General features: G+C 40.9%; 1 protein-coding gene across 2 annotated transcripts in view; it reads right to left on the bottom strand.

The window, feature by feature from the left end:
* cdh8 (cadherin 8) overlaps positions 1-26126 on the bottom strand; it is a 141171-nt gene that overhangs the window by 14177 nt on the left and 100868 nt on the right. For both annotated transcript variants that reach the window (XM_058089680.1, XM_058089681.1), the window contains exons 5-8: positions 25635-25802; positions 25062-25249; positions 12555-12799; positions 3082-3218 (exon numbers count right to left, since the gene is read on the bottom strand). In XM_058089680.1, the coding sequence (XP_057945663.1) occupies positions 3082-3218; positions 12555-12799; positions 25062-25249; positions 25635-25802 (738 nt within the window). The remainder of the gene's footprint in view (positions 1-3081; positions 3219-12554; positions 12800-25061; positions 25250-25634; positions 25803-26126) is intronic.

The raw sequence follows: 26126 nt of genomic DNA, 5'->3' as shown, positions 1-26126 counted from the left end.
AGCCCCCCCCCCAAAAAAAACTCACTGACTAGGTGGAAAATCTTGCCGGCAGAGCTACAAACAGCTTTAGCCGGCGTGTAAGACTTTATTTGCATAGAGATTGTTTCAGGGAGGCTGTGTGTCACGATAAAGCTTCATGTAGCCCTTAAAGCTACTGGAAGAGGAATTTACACCGCGTGGAACGTGTCCCCCCGCCCCCCCGCCCCCTCGCCGCCGTGTCTGTCGCCACCCCTCTGTGCTTAATCAAAGGCAGCGCACATTAATTGTAAGGCTAAATGAAAGGCGTGGCCGAGGTTTGCGGGAGTTAGTCTCGGGCCCGCCCGCCGGCTGGGGGGCTGCGGCTGCAGATAGCGACGCCGCACCGACGTGACGCATCGCCGGGAGTTTGGGGGGGTTGGTTTTGGGGCGTACTCACACCCCGCTGTTGGTACCGTGCTGCTATCGTATGCGTGCATTCGTGCCTTTTGGCCGTTTTCTTTGTCCCATCACTTCTGTTTTAGTCTGCGTGGATTATTTCCAATCTTCTTTCAAGTCATTCTGATCATTTATTTGATTTATTCATTAAAACGTTCTCTGACTGTGTAAATTATGATACTTTTCCAAAATAATTGAATCATTTACTTATTTGTGTGAATTATTTCCAATCATTCTGATCATTTTTGGCCTTTAAAAAACGATGTATGGATTTACTTGTTTAATTGATCGCGTGACTGTGGATTATTTCTAATCGTACTTTAGGTTGTTCTGATAATGATGATAACTATTATTATTTATTGGACTTCGATGACTTGACTGTTTCATAATTATGTTTTTTTACCTTTTTTTGATTATGTGGATTATTTCCAATCATATTTCAGGTTGTTCTGATAATGATGATAACTATTATTATTTATTGGACTTCGATGACTTGACTGTTTCATAATTATTTTTTTTTACCTTTTTTTGATTATGTGGATTATTTCCAATCATATTTCAGGTTGTTCTGATGATGCTAACTATTATTATTTCTTGAATTTCCATGACTTTTGTCACGATGTGGGCGTCACCCCCTCGTGACAGCTCTCTTAGTTTCCTTCTTTCCTTCTGTTCCAGTTTCCATGCCCTTATTTTGGTATCCACTTCCTTTGTTGTTCTCTTCCGTTTTCCTTACCCCTGCTCGTTTCACACACCTGCTTCTAATTTCATTATCCCTATTTAGTTCAGGTGCGTGCTCTTTCGCTTGTGGCTTCATTGTGAATTGTCTTTGCGTTGTAGTGGCTGTTGTGTTTTCCTGCTGCTGCCATTTTGCATTAAATAACCTTTTATTTGCACTTTTGGTCCTGCTCTCTGCATCCTGGGGTCGCAACGCAACACCGCCAAGCGCGATCGTGACAACTTTATTCATTCATTCATTCATTTTCTACCGCTTTTCCTCACGAGGGTCGCGGGGGGTGCTGGAGCCTATCCCAGCTGTCCTCGGGCATAAGGCGGGGTACACCCTGGACTGGTCGCCAGCCAATCACAGGGCACATATAGACAAACAACCATTCACACTCACATTCATACCTATGGACAATTTGGAGTGGTCAATTAACCTAGCATGTTTTTTGGAATGTGGGAGGAAACCGGAGTACCCGGAGAAAACCCACGCATGCACGGGGAGAACATGCAAACTCCCGAGGGTGGAATTGAACCCTGGTCTCCTAGCTGTGAGGTCTGCACGCTAACCCCTAGACCACCGTGCCGCCCTCCATGACTTTATTTTTTCATAAATCATTTTTTTTACATTTTATTTTCCTGACTATGTGGAATATTTCCAATCATATTTCAGGTTGTTCTGATGATGATAACTATTATTATTTCTTGAATTTCCATGACTTTATTTTTTCATAAAAACATTTTTTTTTACATTTTATGTTCCTGACTATGTGGATTATTTCCAATCATATTTCAGGTTGTTCTGATGATGATAACTATTATTATTTATTGAATTTCCATCACTTTACTTTTTCATAAAAACATTTTTTTTACATTTTATTTTCCTGACTATGTGGATTATTTCCAATCATATTTCAGTTTGTTCTGATGATGATAACTATTATTATTTATTGAATTTCCATCACTTTACTTTTTCATAAAAACATTTTTTTACATTTTATTTTCCTGACTATGTGGATTATTTCCAATCATATTTCAGGTTGTTCTGTTGACGATGATAACTATTATTATTTATTGAATTTCCATCACTTTACTTTTTCTTTATTTTCCTGACCATGTGGATTATTTCAAATCTAAGCCATTATATATATATATATGTATATATGCATATTTTATTTATTTATTTATTTACATTTTTATTTCCCCGTCTGATTGGATTATTTCCAGTCTCATATGGAGTTGTTTTAATGATTTATTAATGACATAATAATAATAATTCATTGATTTATTTGATTTCCCGAACTGTGTGGATTATTTCTAATCCTATTTAGAGTCTGGCAAAGTGCTTAATTACTTGCGAGAGGAGCGATTCCATGAATGAATTGATGTTTTTATTACAAACAAGAACGTGGTAGCGAGTGAGCAAGAGTACTATGTGCTCAACTTTTGGATTATTTTGAGTATTTTATTTCTATGATGAAAAGTGTCTGTTATTATTAATAACCTGCGAGGAGCAATCGCTTTAGAGCCACTCTACGACTCGCTGCATGGAATCAGGACTTCCTCCCCTCGTCATGCAAAGGACGGCACGAGTTCTGCGGGTTTGAATCAGCAAGTCAAAGGTGCCAGACTCTGGGTGTTCATGTTGACTGGACCCCATACCCCTGGATGTGGGCGTCTGGTCTTGGGTGAGGAGCAACAGAGGCATTTCCTCCCACCTCTATCCAGACGCCACCCAAAGTGCAATGGCTGACATCTGGCTAATCATAGTCTAGTTCCCGAGTGCTACTGTAAGGGGGGGTCCCAAGCGTGTGTGGGAAGAGGGGGGTGTTCCTTCGCGCCGCACGCCATCCATCAATGTCCCACTGTCAATTTCTCCTCTTCTTAGCGCCTTCACCTTTTCTATTGGTCGTTAAGCCTGTGATTCGGTGTAGTCGCACTTACGGACTTCTGTGGCGGTGACGGTGATGTTGTGCCACATGTCCGTTTCCCGGTCCAGCGGCTTGGCCAGCGTGATCTTCCCGTCGTCCACGTTGATGTTGAACTGCCTCTCCAGGTCCGTGTGCCGGTCGATGAAGTACCTGCCGTGACAACACAAGGTTGAGAAACGGTGGAATTTGAGGTAATGGGGGTGGTGGAATTTTTTTTTTTTTGGGGGGGGGGGCAGTGTGAAATTCTCATCCTCGGAGAGAAAAAGGATCTTCAAATGAAGGCGCATTTAGGTGGGTGAAAATCAATAATTATCGCCTGAGGAATAATTACAGACTTCTCATGAGCAGCAGGGGGCATTAAGGATTAATAAGGTCTAACAGAGACCCCCCCCTGCCCCCTCCCAAACACCCACCCACGCCGGCAACGCCTCTGCCCTGTTTAAAAGACCATTAGCGCATGTTGTGTCAGGAAAAGAGATGTGCTGTTGTTAACCCCGTTTGGGATCTGTCAACACTCAATGGCCCCCAAAGGACTTGTTTAACAAGTGAGGACAGCTTTATGACACACACACACATGCACACACACACACACACACACACACACACAGTGGTGGGCGGGGCAAAAGGAGGCGATGGAATGACACTGAATTGGTTTTCGTACAGCAGTTAACCTCCTAACCTCCTTAACTCCTAACGAGGCGTCACTGAAGTACAAAAGTACTACCACAAACTTCTTCATGACTGCTGTTTTTGATGCGTTTATTTATTATTGAAGTATGGATTGCAAAGGTTTTATTTCTTAATGTTCAAATATTCCTAAACATTGTATGATTTTTTTTGTATTTTGGATAATTAGAAAATATTTCATTTCAACCTGGAAATGTTTACCATACATGATACTGGTGTTATTTTAATTTATAAAGTATCAGTAAAATAAACTATATTTATTATATTAATATTTAAAAATATTCATATTGATTTTTGATTTTCAATATATCATTATATTGTATTATTTTTATGTATATATTATAATATCCTGTATATATACATCAGTATATATATCATTATATTATTATATATATTATGTATATTTAATGTATATTTTTTGTATATGTATATTTTATTTTTTGTATATGTATATTTTATTTATATTTTTATGTATATATTATATCCTGTATATATACATCAGTATATACGTATATCATTATATTGTATTATTTTTATGTATATTTTATGTATATTTTTGTATATGTATATTTTATTTATATATTATAATATCCTGTATATATACATCAGTATGACATTCATATATATTTTCGATCATCCATCCCTTACAGGGATTATATTCAGGATTCAGTCAAAGTATAGAATAAACAGAGCAACACTCTTATAAAGTGTTAAAAACAGCAGCAAGACATCAAAGCCTGGAAAAGTCCAGGAGTCCGCTCAGTCCGACGGAGGACCCGATGCATAAAATACATTTTTCTCACTCGTTGTGAAATTGTCACGTTGAATACCGAGAAAAAGAGCTCACCGCCAATTCTCAGGGACGAGCCCACACAGCGTCGCCTTAAAAAAGACGACCAGTCATCGTGGTTTTCGCACATTTCGCTCACCGATATGTTCCGTGTGGCCGCCGCAAACATCACACTCAGCTTAAACAGTAATCGACACCGTTGTGTTTCTCCATAGCTGCAGGACAAACTGTCCCCGGTCTCGAACATTTCCTCTCGAATTCTTTCCCCTCACTTTCCATTCATCTGTACTCCTTCCTTCTTAACTTGGCTATTTCTCCAGGCACTGGACACCTTGTACTTCTGAACACTCCGGTTCTACCCGTAGTTTCAGGTAGGCCTTTCTTGGCACACGTTAGCTTACCGTTGCATCTGAAATCTAGGAGAAACTCCGAGAAGAACGGCTGTTCCTGAGGTGGCATGCCTCCAGGACGCCTCCCTGGGGAGGTGTTCAAGGCCCCTTGGGAACACCCAGGACTATGTCGCTCAACTGGCATGGGAGCACCTCCGGATTGGCTGGGCGGGAGCTGGACAGAGGAAAGTCTGGGCTTTTCTGCTAAAGCTGATGCCCGACCTCGGATAAGAGGTAGACAATGGACGGATGGTCCGGGTCAAGAATCTCCGTATGGACACCCAAACATCCTTGTCTCCAGCTAATCTCCAGAGAACACTAGAGCTTGTCCAAGGCCATCCCAGAGGGCTACCTTTTGGTTGGATGTTACCGAATGACGAAGCTCCTTACCCAGCCACCAGTCACGAGCAAAAGCTGGTGACCATAAGTAAAGGTCAGAACAAAGAACCTTATGCAATGCTTTTCTACCTTCAAGGTCATCATTTTCCTACTGAGGGATGCAGCATCAGGAGCAACTGGGGCTTCAGTATCTTGCCAAAGATACTTCAACATGGTCATGGGAGGACGTTCACTCGAACCAGTAACCCCCAGGTTGGGAGACGGCCATGCCACCCCTTTATCTTCTCAGGGTGTAGTCACAATAGCTCAATCCTACTGTGCTTGGGTCCACTTCACACCTTAAGTCAGACAATCTGATCTCACCGGGGCACTGCCCGATTCCACGCAACGTTGCCAAATCATAACACGACTTATGATCGCTCCTCATAAGTTGTCATTAAAAACTGACTCACATCATCATACAATAAAAGTCAATCCAACCACCACTTTCTACGTCAGAATGACTCCAAATAATCCACAAAGTCATGGAAATGGAGTCGAGCTCAGTGTGAGCGAAGGCCAGCAGGGGCCAAGAGCCCCCCAACTCCAAAGTCCAGTCAGTGTTTGTTGAGAAGCTCATACTAGTTGCTGGAGAGACACACACCGTCATGACGTTTTGGTTTTTTGAGATGCAATCCTAAGAAAGAGGTCCACCAGGACCCCGCTCCCCTCCCAACACCCTCCACTCCCCCACCCGAAACCACACTCCTCCCCGGTGCGAGAGCACTTCCAAGACAAGGCCGACAGCAGCAAACCACCTGGGAGCGGCATCTCTCCTGCAGCCTGAGTGGATGGCAGTCAGGCTGCTGACAGCCTCACGCCCGAGCGATGAGACGCAGCCAGAAATCTTCTGCCAGCTGTCACTCAAACTGACGGACGGCTGTGAGAAAGAATTAAAAGCAAATATAAAAATTGTCTTTAAAAAAAATCAGACCCAGCTTTGTACTCCTTTTTCCCAAAGAACTTTGCTGGAGAAAAAAAATGTAATTTCCAACATCACATCTGAAAAACTCAAGAATCAATATGCTGAATAAAATGAAGGAACAACTTGAGCAAAGAAGCCAATCATTGGTCGATGAGCTGGTTTAAGAACAAATGGTGTTTGCAGGGTAAACGTGTTTCTAATGTCAATGAGACGGTTTGGGGGATTTCTTAAATTGAAAATGATCCCCTCCCATTAGACTGGCTGACACACGTCAACTTAAGCGGTTGTCAACATAACCAAAATGGAAACTTGCATTTTTATTTAGAACTTTGTCCAAATACATGAATAGAATGGGTCATAAACATCTGCCATTGGCTGGCAACCAGTCCAGGGTGTACCCCGGATGAAATGATTCAGTGCAAAGCTTACTTTGCACTGAACAGTCAGTATGTGTGTGCTTGAACAGTTCTACATTTTAACCTTGTGGACAAAAGTAGTAGCCATGAATGTTGACGTCAAACTTAGTGGGTTTTTTTTAAGTAACAAGAAGAACTCTGTGGACCAGAACTTGTAAACATGACAGACTTAAACAGGTTACAGATTTTTGCTACTAGTTGAAATAATATTTTTAGAATATGAACATTTTGTTATAATGTTTATATTTCTCATAAAATTACAATTCTGCTGTTGTGTGTTGTTTTTTGATTCAGCAAATATTTCATTCATTCATTCATTTTCTACCGCTTTTCCTCACGAGGGTGCTGGAGCCTATCCCAGCTGTCTTTGGGCGAGAGGCGGGGTACACCCTGGACTGGTGGCCAGCCAATCACAGGGCACATATAGACAAACAACCATTCACACTCACATTCATACCTATGGACAATTTGGAGTCGCCAATTAACCTAGCATAGGTTAGCATAGGAGCATAGCATAGCATAGGAGTAGCATATATTTCAACTTTCTTGTAAATATTCTTTTCATAATGATAACTTTATTCCCATAATATCCGTTTTCCATCATGGACAACCCCACCCACCCACAATAGAGTAAAACAGAGGGGCAGACTCCCCCAGTTCCGTTCCCACAGTAAACACGACAGGACTTCCGTCATTCCACACGGTCCCTTGTACGTAGTGTAAATGTACCTGCATTTAGATTTTTACACACAATTTTTTACTAATTTCACAAATGACTGCTGAAAAAACAAACAGTGGTAGGCCATAAATGGCCCCCGGGCTGCACTTTGGACACCCGTGATCTAAACAATGACATTTCCCAGCCATTGGAGACCTCCCATCATGTTGGTTTTCACACAAAGTGACACATTTGGATCAAGCAGTTTCTATCTGGCACCAGACTGGGCCAGAACCCAAAGAGGCTTTCAGTCTTGCCGCAACCAGAGCGAGAAAGCCACTCAGGGGACACGCACGCCCTCAGCTCGGCTTAATGCATCCAAACAAGGTTTTCAGGTGCACTCCATGAAACGCTGGTGCGGCGCCGAGAGGCTCCGTGGTTTCTACCTGACTGATCACAAATAAGACGCAATGTGACATCTCGCCGGCTGCCTGACTTGATTTCAAGAGAAGAGCTGTGACTGCGCTTGATTCACAAATACCCAGGCTGTGACAAGCTTTGAAAATATTTTTGTTTGACTTTATCCTCTTTTTTTTCCCCACCTCTCCTGTTTTGTTTCGTTTTTTTTTTTTTTTTTTTTTTTTTTGGGAGTGGGTTTTGAAAGGTGCGATATTTATTTCCTAGTATAAATCTGACATGCTGCCTGTGGGACCCCCCGCTGAGATGGTGTTTGAAATGAAAAGTAATTACATGGCAATATCTTTGTTTTTGCAAGATGCTGATATTTAAAATGTGATCCCTGCAACATGAAAATCTGCTCAACAGCGTCCGGCCTCCCGGCAGGACTTCATAACGCAAAGCAAATATGTCACACTGCTGTCGTCAGCACAAATAAACAACACAATCGAACACAAATCAACGCTAACATGTTAGCGTGAACAACTCCAGCTTGCAGACGTGCTAATCTTCGACTTCTAACAGTTGGAAGCCGCTTCTTTCCGAAGCTGGAATTGTTCATACAGATGCAGTATTACATCTTTGAGTGCAGTTATTATTTATTTTATAAAAGATATGTATAAATACATCAACATTTCACCTTTTCTCATTACTTTCTGACACTTTTTTTTCCCATTTTAGCTGTTTTTTTTTAAATACGTGCTGTTGTTGTTTTGAATGGGCCCCAAATGGACCCCAAGGCCACATTTAACATATAATAATCCATAAAGAAATACATAAAAATGTATGTTACGTATTTGTGAATGAAAAAAATACAATGTCAATTACATAATATATAGTTATTATTCATTTATTGGTATTATGTTTATTATCCAGTTATATCATATTTATTTTAATGGGACTTTTTTATTAATTAAGTTATAGAGAGTCAATTATTTCTCTTTATTTATTTATTTTTATTTTTATTTTTATTTTTTTTTACTTTTTTAGATTTTTTTGATTTTTTTTTAGAAAGGGTCATAATTTGGATACCACTTCTTTAGCGAGTACAACTATTTACTCGTACTTCAGTACGAGATACAAGGTATTTAAAAAAAAAATAAAACAAAATAAAATAAAAAAAAAACTGTTATGGAAAGCAGGAAGTGAACAAATGTAACAGTTACTGATTGTAATACCAGATGGAGGGGTAGGATTTAATAAGCTTTGCTTCTTCCTACTCCTTTTGGACATGTGGAACTGGGAACTGATTATGGGATGCACTAAATTGGAATCTGATGCATGTTCAAATGAAATAAAAACCATTACCATTTATTAATTAAACAATAAATTGTCAATTAAATTGTATTTATTTTTCTTCCGTATTATTATTTTTTTCTTTCCCTTCATTCCTTTCCATCAACGTTTCCTTTTCGAAGGGCGAGTCAATGCAGGAAATGAAAGATAAAATGTAAACATGTCGGACGGAGGAGAGATGGAGAGAAGTAATCATTTCTACGGTTATGCTGGCTTGTGTGAGCTCCATCATGTGATGGTCCTTCAAATAACTTTGTTAAGCAAGTCCGAAACAAATAAAGCATGACCATAACAACACAGAAAAAAAAAACATGTTGAGGAAATTGTGGCGCCTCAAGGCGACAATGTAACGTTTTATTTTTTCCTGCGGCAGTCGCTTTGGCAACTGCTTCCCTCCACTGTCAGCACCGATAACGAGCTATAACATAATAACACATCTTTGCGGCTCCTCTCCACATTAACTGGAACACCGAGTGCTCGTGGTCGTCTTAGACGTTAAAGAGGCAGCAGGCTTTTGTGGAAGAAAGGAAGAAAGAAAGAGGATCCCTCTTCAGGTTGCACAATGGGGACATTCACAAAGCATCAGCAGCTATTGGGATTCAATAAGACTTAGCGGGAGTCAAACATGCAATCGTGCGCCCCCACCCCCCCGCACCCCCCAGGATGCACGGTATGTACAGTCAGCTTAAATGTCATCCGCATTGTCAGGGATTTTTATCGTGTTTAGTGAGGGCCGTGCATCACAATGAGCCCGCCGAGACAATGGTGGGTTTCATCTGCAGCTTCACAAAGAGACCACCTGACACCTGCCGTACATCATCATCATCATCACCATCGGCGCTACCGGATGAAAATCAGATTTTCCAGCAGAGCCGGAATGTATGTCATGGTCTAGGTTTTAGTTTTACCCAACACCACATTTATACACGCTAGCACGGAGGGAAGTACTACACAAATACGAATACGCACACAAGTACTGATTGTTGCGTCACTTCCTGTGTTTCACGTACGGTGAATTCATCAGGCAGGGTTTGGACTCCAGGCCTTCATCTTTTCACAGTTTTGACAACTCGAGCGGTCGTCCCCTAAACCCGAAGGTTGCTGGGTCGATCCTCCTATCTCTGAGACTGACATGCCAAGGCCGAGACGCGCATGCCATGGCCAAGACCGACATGCCATTGTTAAGATTGAGTGGGAAAAGCTTCTCCTCCCATTGTGTGTGGAAGTGGGTTTTTGGCTTCTTTGCCCTTTGAGACACTTTCTTAAATTCAGAGGAAGTAAATCGGAGAGGCTACCGAGTCAGCTCAGTAGCTCGCTATGCTAGCGGCGGCCGCCTTTAGTCCCTGGAGTGATGTGTTGTAAACAAACAATAATAGTAAAAGTGACTATGGGGGTTATTTCATGTCTCCAGGGCGCTAGTAAAGTTAAAACCCGTATTTAAAAAGTCATAAACAGCTTTTCTATGCTGTTATTGCCAGTTATTTGTATTTAGAAAGTCATAAGCAGCTTTTCTATGCTACATAAAATAATAATGACGTTTATAAATAAGAAATCCTACTTTGCTGAAAGTCCCTTATCACGGCCTTGTCTGGAACCAAGGGAACACGATAAACGAGGGACGTCCCGCTACCTTCATTCCCAGCGATGTTGTCACTGAACATGAGGACGCCACCGGGGGAACGGGACAGTAAAAGTCCAAATTTGTCGGAGACAAATTTCCTCCAAGAGGAAAACGCCGTGCTGCCGGAAAGCGAAGACTGTTGATTGTCAACTTCTATTTTGGGGTCGCTTTTGGTCGGGTGCTCTGAAAAGTTACAAATGAGCGTTGTCAAATAGCTAACAGCGGGGGGGCAGAGTGGTCATCTCCCAATCTGGAGGTTGCTGGTTCGATCCTCCGTTTCCCAAAGCTAGTTAATGCAAGGCACTAAACGAGACTCGAATAAACATTTAGCTAAGTTAGCATACAAGAAAGACCGAGCAGAAGCAAAGGATGTTCTCATATGTGAAATATAATTCCCTGGGCGGGACATCCTGCAACCTCAAGGGGGCGGGGGGATGGGGCGGGGGTCTCCATTCCCAGCAATCTCATCACTAAACATGAGGATGCTACCAGGGAGGGACATCGAACGTCCAACAGCAATCTACTATGAAAGGCAGCCTGCTCTCTGCCCGCCACGCAATTACGCACGACCTGTTGCGTGTTGTCTCGTTGAACGCGGTCAGCAAGCGGCGAGGGAATTAATGAAATGCCGAGACGGAGTAGGGAGAGAAATTGCCTGCGTAACCTGTCGCCAAGGTGCCCTTGTCGACGCAGACGACGAGGAAGTTGCTGCGCCTTCAACTCATAATCTACTTTTCTTTTTCTTCTTCTGCATTTGTGGAAATGAGAACGGTGCTTAAGTGGTCGCCCGCCTCCAAAAGGTACCTGGACGCTGTCGCTAAAGGTCACGCGCTTCAAGGCATTTAATTGCTTCAGTGTCATTTTTTTTTCTTTGACTTAAACAAGTCATTACAGAGAATGAAAAGATTTGTCCTCCTCTTCCTGAACTTCAGGCGAGGAGACGCAGCAGAGACTCTGGACTGTAATTTGTCTGGCCGACGGAAAGTAGGTGCAGTGCACACATAATAAAAATAATAATAGCATCATAATTTGGGATTGAGATGAAACATGACGTCTGACAATATTTACTCTGCACTGTTTTACTTTTTGGGACGCAAGGAAGGTGCAGCCTTGACTCTGATGTCACCGCAATGTCAAAATGCCCCGAAAACTGGTAGTGTACTTTTCGCTGTGTTTATCGACACCAGTCTCGGATGGCGTTATCTGCTTTTGCCACGAACGCCACGTTCATTTTAACCTTGCGCTTGTCCAACGTTAAAGATGCTATATATCATGAGGGTGATATCCCTGCAATATCTCCACATAGCCGGCTGCCGTTTGACACCCCTGCACAACCTGAAGCTCATTGGGATCATTGAATTAAAAAAATCGGACTGAAACAAAAACATCTTGGCCAAGTTTCATGAAATTAGCCAACATTTAGAATTAGTTTAGTTTATTTTGAACATAACACAACAAACTAACCAAAATCAATACAAATAAAAATACATATGTACGTATATACGTATAAACGTGTTCAAAAGGGAGTGGGAAGAAGTCAAAACCAGTCCCACCCCCCTAACCACCCAGATTCCAACCTCATCCCAACAAAATAATATTCCTTGTCCACACAGAAAAAAACTCCATATCCAACCACCCTCAACAATTAGCCATAAAGGATGTGTAGCGAAGCCTCTTTTAACAAACTGCTGGTCCGATACACAAGGTGGGCTCACCTGTCTGGGGTGGGACAAAGTTTTTTCATCATAACATCGTGAAAAGTCAACTTGAAAAACGGGCGTTTGAATGCCTCTTCTCTCAAAAGCAAAGCAAACAAAGGAGAGAGACGGTAGATTTTTCTGACGCTCAAAAACAGAACCGTCGACCTCACCTGACTTGGCTGCCGCTGGCGTCCGGGTCCCTGGCGCTGACCGTACCGATGGCGGTGTTGATGGGCGCGTTCTCGTTGACCTCCAGCATGTAAACGGGTTTGGTGAAGACCGGCGGCTCGTCTGCGTCCTCCACGGTGATCTTGACGGTGGCCGTGTCCTTGAAGGGTCCGCCGCCGGGCTCCGAGTGCACGTTGGTGGCCTCCACCTTCAGCGTGTAGGTCCTCCTGCTTTCGAAGTCTAACGCCTGCAAGTGGGGCACGAGGACACAAAACAAGAGTTAAGTAGAAATTTGGTCTAAATCAGGGGTGCTCACACTTTTTCAGCATGCGAGCTACTTTTAAAATGACCGAGTCAAAATGATCTACCCACTACAAAAATGCAAAACATCTATTTATTTTCAAATGTATTGAGGATTATTTGTACGTACAATGTATGTTGATGTACCTTACATAACCAAATGAGCCAATATTGCAAAACACACATAATTAACTATTAACATTTTTTGTAATTACCTGAGTTTACTTTGATGACTTGCACTGAATTGAACCAGCCAGGGATGCATAGTCCGGACAGTAGCTGCTGATAGCCAGCCTCAAGCACACTTCCAAATGTTTATCAGTCATGGATAATATCCGTATCATAATATCCGTATAATATTCCATATCCGTATGGAAGTGATATGTTTTTTGCCTTTTTACTTGGTCCAGTTTTTGCCTTTTTACTTGGTCCAGCTCCTTCACTCATTTTAGTGACCATAAACTTTAGCGAGGGCTTAAAATCTCGCAATTCGCCGACTAGCTTAGCACTTTGCATCGTTGTTTACACATGAGCGGTGACCTAAAGGTCAAAATTCAGTTGTCATCTGACTGGTTGTCCTGTATGTCAATCAAGTAACGGGGATGGATGATAGGCTGACATCGTAAGTTCTGCTGCACTTAGAGACGTTGTTTGATTTGATTGGTCGCCCGAACGGCAACATTCTGTTGTCATCTGAATGGCTGCCCTGTATATCAATCAAGTGACGGCATTGATGCTAGGATGATATTTTTTTAATGTCACGCCGCGATCGACCAGCGATCGACCAGTACCACCTCCGCGATCGACCGGTAGATCGCGATCGACTTAATGAGCACCCCTGGTCTAAATATTTAACAAGCAGTAAGAAGCTCAAGCAAAAACTCTTAATGTGGTACGATTACTGAAAAGTGGGATCCGGACTCTGGTGTTCATATTGTCATTGCAAGCTTCAAACTGGGAGAAGACGGACATTATTTATTTGACAGTTCGACACATCTGCATTTGTCAGACTTTGGAGTCTCACTTTTAAGCAAATCACTCATTTTGGGCCCGAACAATTTATTCTGCACATCTTTTTATTTACGCCCTCACTGACAGCAGATTATTAGTGTCGGTATTCCGCCTTCCCGGCCAGCTAACATAAAATCAATAGAAGCAGGCGCTCTGTGGAGGCTGACAAGAAATGTACAACCCTTCCAAAGGGAAGTCAAAACATTTTGTCCGGGCCGTGTCAGCATGTGACTGCTATTTTTGTTTTGGTTACAGATGGCAGGTCATTAATATTTAAAACCAAAACAGTCCCAGTTTACTCCCCCCGCATCTCAGAGGACACCTGCCGTGACCATGTCGCTCTCGCTCGCCGAGAATAAAGGTATCGCGTTACTTCGACGCTTCATAACTGGGATTGATAGGGAAATCAAAAGTATGGAGCGAGGGGGATGTGTGTGTGTGGGGGGGGCAGTCTCAGATGATGCAAAAACAAAATGATCAAACCTACAGCCCCCATGATGTCATGCAAAGGCACAACTTGAAAAGTCAGCATTGGAGGGTCTCTTCTCTCAAAAGCAAAGTAAACAAGTGAGCGAGGTGACAGCGTTTTTTTTTTTCATAATTTTTTTGCATAATAAAAAGCTTAGAAACACATGATACACATATTACTGAATATCGTTTTCAAACGCTTCAATACAAGCATTTAGAAAAAAACAAGATGTGTAGTGAAGCCCGGTATCTTGACAAAGCAGCGCGTGTGTTGCGATCATCTAGCTAGGAGCGGGTCGGAGGCGTTAGCACAAGGGTGGGCAAACTACCGCCCCGGGGGCCACATGCGGCCCACCAAGCGTTTGAATCCGGCCTGCCAGTTGCTTTCTAAGGATTTCAACTTTGAACATACAATCTGGCAACATGACTTGCAAGTCGCATGTCTTATTTAGTAAAAAAAAATAAAATTAAATAAAAAGAATTACATAGTTTGATGTGGTCTGATGTTTAAGTACTGCTGAAAAAAAGGGACAGCTGAAGGAAAATTATAAGCATAAAAAAGTGTTATATAAAATATAATATATAATATATTAAATATATGTTCTATATGTCAGCCCCCCCACCCCAAACAATTTTCTTAACTCAATGCGGCTCATGAGTCAAAATATTTAAATATTTGCCCACCCCTGCGTTAGCATGTCTATGAGGAAGGGGGTTTAACCAACACGAAGTCTTCAGCTTCTCTTCCCTCGAAAGCAAAGCAAACAAGTAATATATTTTTCATGTTTGGTGTTCATAAAGTGTTTCTTGCCATATTTTATACAAAAATCATCCAAGCCTTTTTAAAAATGAAGACGTGTAGCAAAGCCTACATTGTTTTTTTTACACAGCGGTGGGTATTTCCACAGGGCCAGTAGGTGAGCATCCAAATTCTCTCAATAGTCAAGCAAACAAGTGAGTGAGACGGTAGTACATAACATATCAAACAAAAGTTTGGAGACACTTTTCCATGATATATAATGCAAAAGTGTCTCCAAACTTTAGTTTAGTAAGATGTAGCGGTACTTGCCAATGACATTCACTCAGTACACCGACACAGGAATAGTCCAACCCAATCCTAAATATGCACCCCTACCATATGTTGTGCGGCTATTTTTATCTCCTTTTATTTCATGATTGTTGATCATTAATTTTTTATTCGAAAAATAAAATCAATACATGTTTCACTCATGGTGGTTCCTCTCGTAGAATCAGGATATCAAGTCACTTCCACGCTCCATAACGGGGATTTATAGGCCAATCCAAACTCTGGAGCTGTGGGGGCCGGAGGTGGGGGCCAGTGAGAGGATGAGAGCTTCTGTCCCTCGGGTCAGATGAGGACTCGCAGGTCCAGCTGGTAGACACTTTTTTTTTTTTTTTACCTTAGCAAAAAGTGCAGTGGAAGCCCCTGAAGCTTCTCCATGAGCGTCACCCCTGCACGGTCCCGCACAGCCATTTGGAACACTTTCATCATCCCTTCCTCCCCCCAGCATCCTCCTTCTCCTCATCATCAAGCCGCCGGCCGCCCGACGCTTCCCTTTCCTTTCTCTCCCTCTGATCCCGCCATCTGTGCCGGGAAGGAGTGAGGAGCGTGACGAGACCTCCATCCAACGGATAACACTTCCATTCAAAGGTTAGCGGTGGAAAAAAGGAGGCTGTTTGAGGCTGAGGATGGTCGGAGTGATGATGTGGAACTGGAGGAGAGGTGCACGGAACTAAAGACATCTTTGAAGCCTTTTCTACCCGCCCCGATATCCTGATATTGCTTCAACCTTGCACATCTGCGGCTGGAATTTTTTCAAAAGCACTTCTGTCACTCAAATAATGACAGCAGACTGCAATAGATGATATATCTCATATAACATATTTAACAGAGACATATCACATACTGCATAACAATGTATATATATATATATATATATATATATATATATATATATATATATATATATATTTTTTTTTTTTTTATATAGCATATGAAAAAACATGAAAGTATAAATATGTATAATATTGTATATTATATGTATTATAATAAATATAAATCATAAATATTATAAATGTTATAATATGTATCAACATACATATTTTATTATAATATTTATAAATTATATAATTATATATATATATATATATATATATATATATATATATATATATATATATATATATATATATATCTTACAATAAATAATAAATGTTATAAATAGTATAATATTTTTAAATACATGTTTTTATTATAATATTTATAAATAATTATATATATAGCATATGAAAAACATGAAAACCTAATTAATTATAATATAGCATATATACACACACACACACATATATATATATTACAATATATATTATAATTATATATATTTTAATATATATATATATATATATATATATATATATATATATATATATATATATATATATATATATATATATATATATATATTAATATATTTATTTAATAATATTTATTAATATTTATATATTAATATATATTAATATTTAATATATATATATATATATATATATATATATATATATATATATATATATATATATATATATATATATTAAAATAAATATTTATTGAAAAAAATAATTTCATTATAATATTTATAACTAATTATATATATACTATATAGCATATGAAAAAAACATGAAATCATAATTATTTATAATATAGCATCATTAAAAAGTCACATTGACAGAACATGGGAGCTTTAAAAACCCTCTCGGTTTTACTGGACGTCATCCACAGTAAATATTATAGCAGTCATTGGTGTAGCAATACATGATTATGATTATTATTATTACATCTTTCCACCTTCCCGAAGCTGAATGCTGCAAAGCACAACCACAATCAATCCATAAATACCACGACTGTCGCTGCAAAGGCACAGCTCTTGTATCGGATCTCATTAGGTGAGTAAGTGGACAAGGATGTTGCCGCTTTTCATCGTCGGTGTTTTCATCGTTCCCGCCTGTTTTGACCTTCATTAGAGAGCGGTGTCGTCTGCAAAAATTCTAAAACCTTTCAAATTGCTTTGTAGTTGTGAGTCATTCCCCACAAAAGGCCGTAAAGGCTGTGAGCAGAAAAGAGAGAAGATCTAACTGGGCCAGTTATGTGCGACCATGAAAGCGACAATGATGGCACCATTTTTATTGAAATGGTCACAACTACACCTGCGTGGCTGTAGGAGGCCTCCTCAGCTACCAACCCTCGACCCACAGACCCGGCAGTTGACAAGTCTTGTTGACCTAACAACCTCTGTCTGAATAGAATAAACTAAACATAAAGTATATTCATGAATAAGAAAAAATTAAGCCATTCAAGTGATCATACTATAATGTTAGAGCAAGAACCCGATTGATTTTTTTAATCATAATGCCACTTTTTGGATTCACAGGAGAAAAAAATTAGTATCACACATAACTAGTTCAAATGTGACTACAAAGACATCATACACAGGTTATATGATGGCCTCAGTTTGACACTGGAACAGATTATTTACACAATTTCTTATGGGAAAATTATTTATGAATGAAAATTATTTTTGAAAATATATATTTTTTTAAATTACTACAGTGGTGTGATGAAAACTGAGGAATCTGCTTCAGAAAAACGCACAAATTCATTTTATGAAGAATAATGACAGTTTTACATTTGGGAAATAATCTAAATTCATATAAATTACACACCAGGGAAGGATGGGACTAACTGATTCATAATTTATTTATGAAATTGCTGGGACATATTTGGCCCCATGGCGGGTTGTTTAGCGGTCACTCAATAAAAATTGCATTGCATGGATGCTGAGTCCGCGTTGGGTGTTTTGTTTGTGCACTGCGAGGCCTGTCATTATAACAAATGTCACTGGACAAAAAAATAATAAATCAATATTATTGACACTGTTTTTTGAGCCAATGTTTTCATTAATATTCTCAACTAATGTGGGGAGTCATACGTGAGCTGGACCGCACATCTTCTTTCACTTCTTATACAGTTGAGGGGGTGACATGTACATCCAGGCCATCCGAACTTCATGTCAAGAATTCCTAACATTTTCCGGTTGTCTTTTCAATCCTTGCATTTTTTTTGCAATGGAGCAAGCGACACCGTCTATGAGCGTGCGACTTTGTTCACAGTTGGGAAAACTGAAAAGGATGGTTGTGTTTACAAGTCGGTCATGTTACCCGTCTTCCTTGTTACTACTTTGAAACAAATAACAAAGCAAGATATGGGTTCATGGGTTTTCAGGTGCTCACCTTGCTCATTCTGTTAAAAACCGAAATATTCTCCCATCGCTTCTGTACCTTCATACACGTTCACGTATGATGCCTCACGAGACTAACTTGCTGTTTGTAGTCTGTACCCACTCACTAGTAGCCCCGCCTCCACAAAGAGAGGAGGGTTCACTCTCTCCGTTTATTTTACTGTACAACCAATGTGCATAAACAGATGCAGAGTGAACCATCTAGCCAGTGAAACAGACAACTAGAGAAACATACACGCATGCACGCCATGTTCATTTTTTGAGGCCAGCATAATTATCAACTTAATTGATTAATTGATTATTTTGGGGGCGGCACGGTGGTCTAGTGGTTAGCGCACAGACCTCACAGCTAGGAGACCAGGGTTCAATTCCACCCTCGGGCATCTCTGTGTGGAGTTTGCATGTTCTCCCCGTGCATGCGTGGGTTTTCTCCGGGTACTCCGGTTTCCTCCCACATTCCAAAAACATGCTAGGTTAATTGGCTACTCCAAATTGTCCATAGGTATGAATGTGAGTGTGAATGGTTGTTTGTCTATATGTGCCCTGTGATTGGCTGGCGACCAGTCCAGGGTGTACCCCGCCTTATGCCCGAAGACAGCTGGGATAGGCTCCAGCACCCCCCGCGACCCTCGTGAGGAAAAAGCGGTAGAAAATGAATGAATGAATGATTATTTTGGATTATCGTGACAGGCCTCGGTTGTCCATTTCACCGAACGAAACAAAACAGGGAACATTGAAGTTTTTCAACAGAAATCAAATTGGCTTAATTTAATTTTTGTTGTGTGTGACATGCACAGTATGAATGTTAAAATGCGACCTCCAACATTGCCTTAGAACAGGGGTGCTCATTAAGTCGATCGCGATCTACCGGTCGATCGCGGAGGTGGTATTGGTCGATCGCGGCGTGACATTAAAAGAATATCATCCCAGCATCAATGCCGTCACTTGATTGACATACAGGGCAGCCATTCAGATGACAACTGAATGTTGCCCTTCGGGCGACCAATCAAATCAAACGACGTCTCTAAGTGCAGCAGAACTTACGATGTCAGCCTATCATCCATCCCCTTTACTTGATTGACATACAGGACAACCAGTCAGATGACAACTGAATTTTGACCTTTAGGTCACCGCTCATGCGTAAACAGCGATGCAAAGTGCTAAGCTAGTCGGCGAATTGCGTCAGATTTCAAGCCCTCGCTAAAGTTTATGGTCACTAAAATGAGTGAAGGAGCTGGACCAAGTAAAAAGGCAAAAACTGGACCAAGTAAAAAGGAAAAAACATATCACTTCCATACGGATATGGAATATTATACGGATATTGTGATACGGATATTATCCAAGACTGATAAACATTTGGAAGTGTGCTTGAGGCTGGCTATCAGCAGCTACTGTCCGGACTATGCATCCCTGGCTGGTTCAATTCAGTGCAAGTCATCAAAGTAAACTCAGGTAATTACAAAAAATGTTAATAGTTAATTATGTGTGTTTTGCAATATTGGCTCATTTGGTTATGTAAGGTACATCAACATACATTGTACGTACAAATAATCCTCAATACATTTGAAAATAAATAGATGTTTAGCATTTTTGTAGTGGGTAGATCATTTTGACTCGGTCATTTTAAAAGTAGCTCTCATGCTGAAAAAGTGTGAGCACCCCTGATTTAGAATAATGTACAGAATAAAGGCTTTATGATATTTAACCCTGGAAAATGTGCATTTTTAATATTCCATGTGTTCCTTTGTAACGGTGATCAGCTTTGAGCTAATGAGTAAACATTTGCTCACAACGGAAGCGCAACATCAAAGCTCACTGACAACTCGATATTTTGGTGGTCTGCGACCCCCCTACCCCCCAGGCAGTCCTGACGTGTCATCTCCATCCTCTCTCAAGTGGCGGCACCAAATCCAGATGGACTGGCAGAGCGTTTAAAAGACTTCAAAGTTGAGTTGAGGCCTGCAGGGGTGAAAGCTCAGCATCCCGCTATAACATCCCTCTGCAGGCCTGAGGGCACGCTGATAAAAAGCTTAAAAACCCCCAAAAAGCTGAAAAATACACAACCCCCTCCGCTCTCCCACCGGTCGTGGCCCTCTCCGACCAGGAGTTTGATCAATAAACGTTTTCCACAAAAGCTCTTTAATGTCGTTATCTATTCGGGACTCGCACACCTGAGGCTGCAGCATCTAAACTTTAACATCGGCGGAATAATGACACAGGAATGGCTCGTAAAATGGAACAAAACATCATCATCATCGGCATGAGTGACACACGATGCCCCCCATTTTGCATTACACAGAAACCGATACTCATAAATCATACTAAATAAATCATGCGCTACCAATATCAGTTGGCAATTCAAACAGCATAATTATTGTTTATTGTACTAAAAAATACAATTACACTTAACAATACCTAAACACGATACTATCCAGATTGTGTAGCCAGACGTTTTAAAAGTACAGTCAAACTTTCGAGATTTCGAGCACAGACTCTGGTTTTCATCAAAAGTATTTCAGGTTTTGTATTTTGAGGTTTTTGTACTGCTTTGTACTGCTTTCGTAGTGTTGCGTATTGCACGTGAAGACTTAGTCCTGTACTGTGTCCTTCTGGTAGCCAAACAGTGCCATCGGTGCTAAATAACCCGCCATGGGGCCAAAAAATATTACATTCACGAAAGAACTCATCGCAAAGTACAGTCCCTGACAAAAGTCTTGTCGCTTATCCAAGTTGTAGGAACAACAAATAATAACTTGACTTGTAGTTGCTCAATTGGAATCAGGAATGACTTATATGAAAGGCAAAGCCCTCTAGATTATGCTTTTTATATCAAAATAAAGTTTTGTACCATTCATTGAGTTTTATCATTTAATTAGGACATAAAGGTCAGATTTTGCTTGGACAAAAGTCTTGTCGCATACAAAAAAATGTACAAATAATACATATACTTAATGTTGAATACACAAATATGCTACAATAACATCAGAACATAAAGTCATTGTACCTTGGAAAAAAGAATTAATATTGTGTATGGCTTCCATGAGCTTGGAGGACTGCATCCATACGTCTTGGCAATGACTCAAATAACTCATCTGGAATGGCCAAGAAAGCAGTCTTGCAGGACTCCCAGAGTTTATCAGGATTTTTCGGCTTCATCTTCCAAGCCTCCTCCTTCATCTTACCCCAGACATGCTCAATAATGTTCATGTCTGGCGACTGGGCTGGCCAATCCTGGAGCACCTTGAACTTCTTGGCTTTCAGGAACTTTATGTCCTAATTAAATGATAAAACTCAATGAATGGTATAAAACTTTATTTTGATATAAAAAGCATAATCTAGAGGGCTTTGCCTTTCATATAAGTCATTTCTGATTCCAATTGAGCAACTACAAGTCAAGTTATTATTTGTTGTTCCTACAACTTGGATAAGCGACAAGACTTTTGTCAGGGACTGTACAAGGATGGCACCTCCCCCCTCCCGACCTCCCCCCTCCCAAAACTCACCATGCTAACATGGCAATCTGAGTGTGAGTCTATATTCTTAAATATCTTGTGTCCTGTATTATGTCTAGTATAATGAGTACTACGAGTGTAAAGGTGAAAGGTAATTTAATGTGTAGAGTGGTGTGATAATGTTAAAAACTGTATCAGAAGGTTGTAATCAGGTTGACGATGAAAATATTCCATTTATAAATAAGGACCCGATGTCTGGACAAAGGAGGGACGACTTAGCTTCATCCTGAAACGTCATGCCGGAAAGCTGAAATATCCCAAACTTTGTGCCAGCGGTGTACCTTCCATGTTTACTTGCCACCCTCACTTGGATCCAAGGTGAAGTCAGAAGCAGCTTAGCAGTTATGTGGCTTTGTGAAAGAATGCCAAAAAGAAAACAGCAGCTCTGAAACGCCCCCTCAGACAAGAAGAAGCCGGGACGTGGAAGTTGCCTACAAGCTAAACACATCTGACATTTGCTTTGTCAACAGTTGCTGCTTTTATGACTTCGTCTCCGGTTTGTTCCTGCATTGATGGGTTTTTTTTTTTTCTTCTTCTTCCGTCATCCCTTGCGGATCGGCTGAGTTCTTGTGCGTGGCGGGCCTCCCACGCTTGCTTCATTGTTGGCACTTTAACTAAGTCACACCGCGTGTCCTTGGGAAAATGGCAATTTACGTCACAACACAACAAAAAAACAAACAATAAAAACATTCTGATGCTTTGAGACGCTTTTGTAATATTTTACTTCCTGCAGACAGAGCCCAGATTTCGGAGCACCCGTCCATGAATCGATACGTTTAATCTCGTCTACAAAGCCGGCGCCTATAGACACAGAATATGGAATACATACATTTATAAATAGTCCCTCCACGCTGATAGGATGTCGTGACGCCCTTGAATGTGCTTTAAGCTTGCTTACGGGTCACAGCGTTATTGGAATACGTGGAGGCTTGCAAATGCAAATTCCGCACACTCCAGTATGCACAAGATATGGAACTGGGTGCTCTAATTATTTAAAGGCGCGCCATGATATCCGGGCCGGGATGGTTGCAGCTTTTTTATGCGGCAGGAAATAATCAGAGCGCTGTCTGCGCCGCGTACGAGATGTAGTCGGTGTCGCGCTGCAGAGATGATCTCATGAATAGGCAGCATTTTTAATGAATGCCAGGCTGACGGTACCACTTCCTTGTTTGTGTGGTCGCTAATGCGCGCGAGGTGTGGGCGATCCAAGGCTGGGATCAGCAGCCATATTTGTCTTCTATGTTGATTTTCAACATTTGTTGTTGTCTTCTTTCCGATTATAATTTTAAGACCAGTTATAAGATGTCAAGAATGGACGATTTGGACTGTCGGATCTCGAGGTAGATGCAAAAAGGAGGAATGGGAGCGAGATGAAAACATTTTGAATAAGCGATATAATGCAAACAAGCGTCAAAGCAAAATGGGCTGGCATTCTTGTTCATCACTTTGAGCATGTTTGATGCCAGTGTTTCCAGGAAACTAGTGGGAATTTAGCACCAGGTGGTAAACGTCCATTGCCATCCATCCCCAAATGTTCTGGACTTAGATGAGGGCTTATTCCTCTGGAAGAAGTCCTTTGTGAAATGTTGACAAGCCAGTTGCGATGCCGTTAGCACACAGACGGGGATGCCACCCCTACAACATCTCCACATAGCCGCTTACCGTTTGACGCCCCTGCGTAACCTGAAGCTCCATTGTTCCATGGAAGGATCACAATGGCACCGCCTCCACTGTGCCGTATGGAAAACATCTCAGGTGGATCTCCTGGAAGCCACTAGGACCACCGAGGGAGAATAAAACTTTCTTCCACCTTTCAATGTCCCATGTTTGGTGCTCTCCTGCTAATTCCTATTTTGCGGAGTTGAACGACATTTTGAAGACTTCTCTCCAAGATCTAACAACCTTCATCTGGGCCTGGGATGGTGCCACTTCTTTACGGCTCCTTGTGATATTTATTTTGGGTCGACCACTTGACTCGGGATGATTTTCAGTAGTTTGAAACGACTGAGAGGCTTTGCTCAGCTCAATAAAGAGAGAAAGATGTCTTGCCTTTGCCATCAAGAGATCATGAATCCCTGACACTGAATCACAATCAATCCACATTTATGTCAAGATTTGGGTTTTGGACTCAAACTTTTGATCAGCTGAGCAAGTGGGGAGCTAGCATTGGTTGAAAAAGAGACATTTGTACGAGTGGATCAATTTTTTGGCCAAGCACTGGTAGTCCCTGGTGCACCCCCAAAAAGCCCGAACAGTAATAAGGTAATTATTACTGCATTATTTGTTGGTATGTCTAAATATTTTGCTTTTCATGCATGTCCTGTAGTTTTATTATGATTACCTTGAAAGCCACACCACACATGAGACCAGTGTGGTGGTCTGAAGACCAGTAAGCTCTTTTTGACATGAAAAAAACTCATGTCTGACTCACAATGAGGTCTTAGAAACCACATTAAACTCATCACACGGTAACTTGAAACTCAAACATTATACATCTGAAATATACAAACATGTACCAATACGGGTTTAAAGTGGGAAAAAAGCCAAACATTTTCCCACAATGCATTTAGTTGGAGAAAGCCATTTCATTAGAGGACCAGAGAAAACAATGCTGCGTCTGTCCACCAGAGGGACCCAGAGGACCCGTAGACAAAGCCCAGAGGGAGGCTGATGTCATCGCAGCCCCTCAATGAATGCATGAATGAATTTTAGATGCCTGAAAACACGTGCAACTGTATACTGTCTACAGTACTGCAGTATTTTTAGGCAACAAACCACTCTCCTGCCCAGCGTCAAGTAGAGTATATTTCATCGAGGAACTTTCATCGAGGATTTTTCTCCTTGATTGAAAATGTCACCACGAGAATGTGCAAATTTGTAATGCCACATTTTGTCAGCGTCTGACCTTTCTGAGTCGCAAAATCCCCTCCTGAGACTGTGCGTCGGTGATGATCTCAAACACGCCCTGCTCGTCGCCCTCGATGATGTTGTACGTGGAGCGCGCGTTCTCGCCGATGTCACGGTCGTTGGCCTTCACCTTGCCGCCCATCTTCCCAATGGGCAGGTCTTCCGAGATGACAAAGTCGTATAAACCTAGCAATGTTGGGAAACAAGTTACCAAAAAAAATACAGTAAACAAAGAAATAGTCAATATATTTTATGAGAAAATATTGCACTGATTAAAAATAAAAATAAAAATAAAAATAAAAATAAAAATAAAAATAAAAATAAAAATAAAAATTAAATTAAATTAAATTAAATTAAATTAAATTAAATTAAATTAAATTAAATTAAATTAAATTAAATTAAATTAAATTAAATTAAAATTAAATTTATTTTTTATGACAAAAAACTGTACTGAAAAAAAGAGAAATGTTATGAAATAAAAGCCCTTATAATATGACAAAAAATGGCCATATTATGAGTACAAAATGTTTCATTTTATGAGGAAAAAAAAGGCAATTTTCGGTGGACTGACTTTTGGAGAACTTTGGCGGGTTGTCGTTGATGTCGGTGAGCGTGACGGTGACCGTGGTGGTCCCCGACAGGCCGCCCATGTGACCTCCCATGTCCTTCGCCTGGATGACCACCAGGTACTCCTCCCGCATCTCTCGATCCATACCATGGAGAGCGATTTTGATTGTGGCTGGAGGGGAAAAACACACACCCAAAAAATAAAGGATTAGCACCTGACAGCAGGTACATTGTCTTTTAATAACATTACACATGCGAGTATGCAATAACCTTCACGTCCGCCTTCCTTGACACTCTGCTAACACACATTATTTTACAGCGCTACGTTCCTAAACAAGGACTCGGCAGCCAGCAGAGGTGAAGAATTCCCCGCAGGTATATTTTCTGCAAAAGCACAAAGTGTGGGCACTGAAAAAAAAAAACAAAAAAAAAAAACATCCACTTGTTTTCCGGCATGTTGTTCCGCAGTCTGCAGTCATTTGTATTCTGATTGAGT

This window comes from Doryrhamphus excisus, chromosome 12 (assembly GCF_030265055.1).
Source record: "Doryrhamphus excisus isolate RoL2022-K1 chromosome 12, RoL_Dexc_1.0, whole genome shotgun sequence".
NCBI lineage: Eukaryota > Metazoa > Chordata > Actinopteri > Syngnathiformes > Syngnathidae > Doryrhamphus > Doryrhamphus excisus.
The sequence above is the reverse complement of the archived record's forward strand: the minus strand, read 5'-3'. Positions and strand labels throughout refer to the sequence as shown.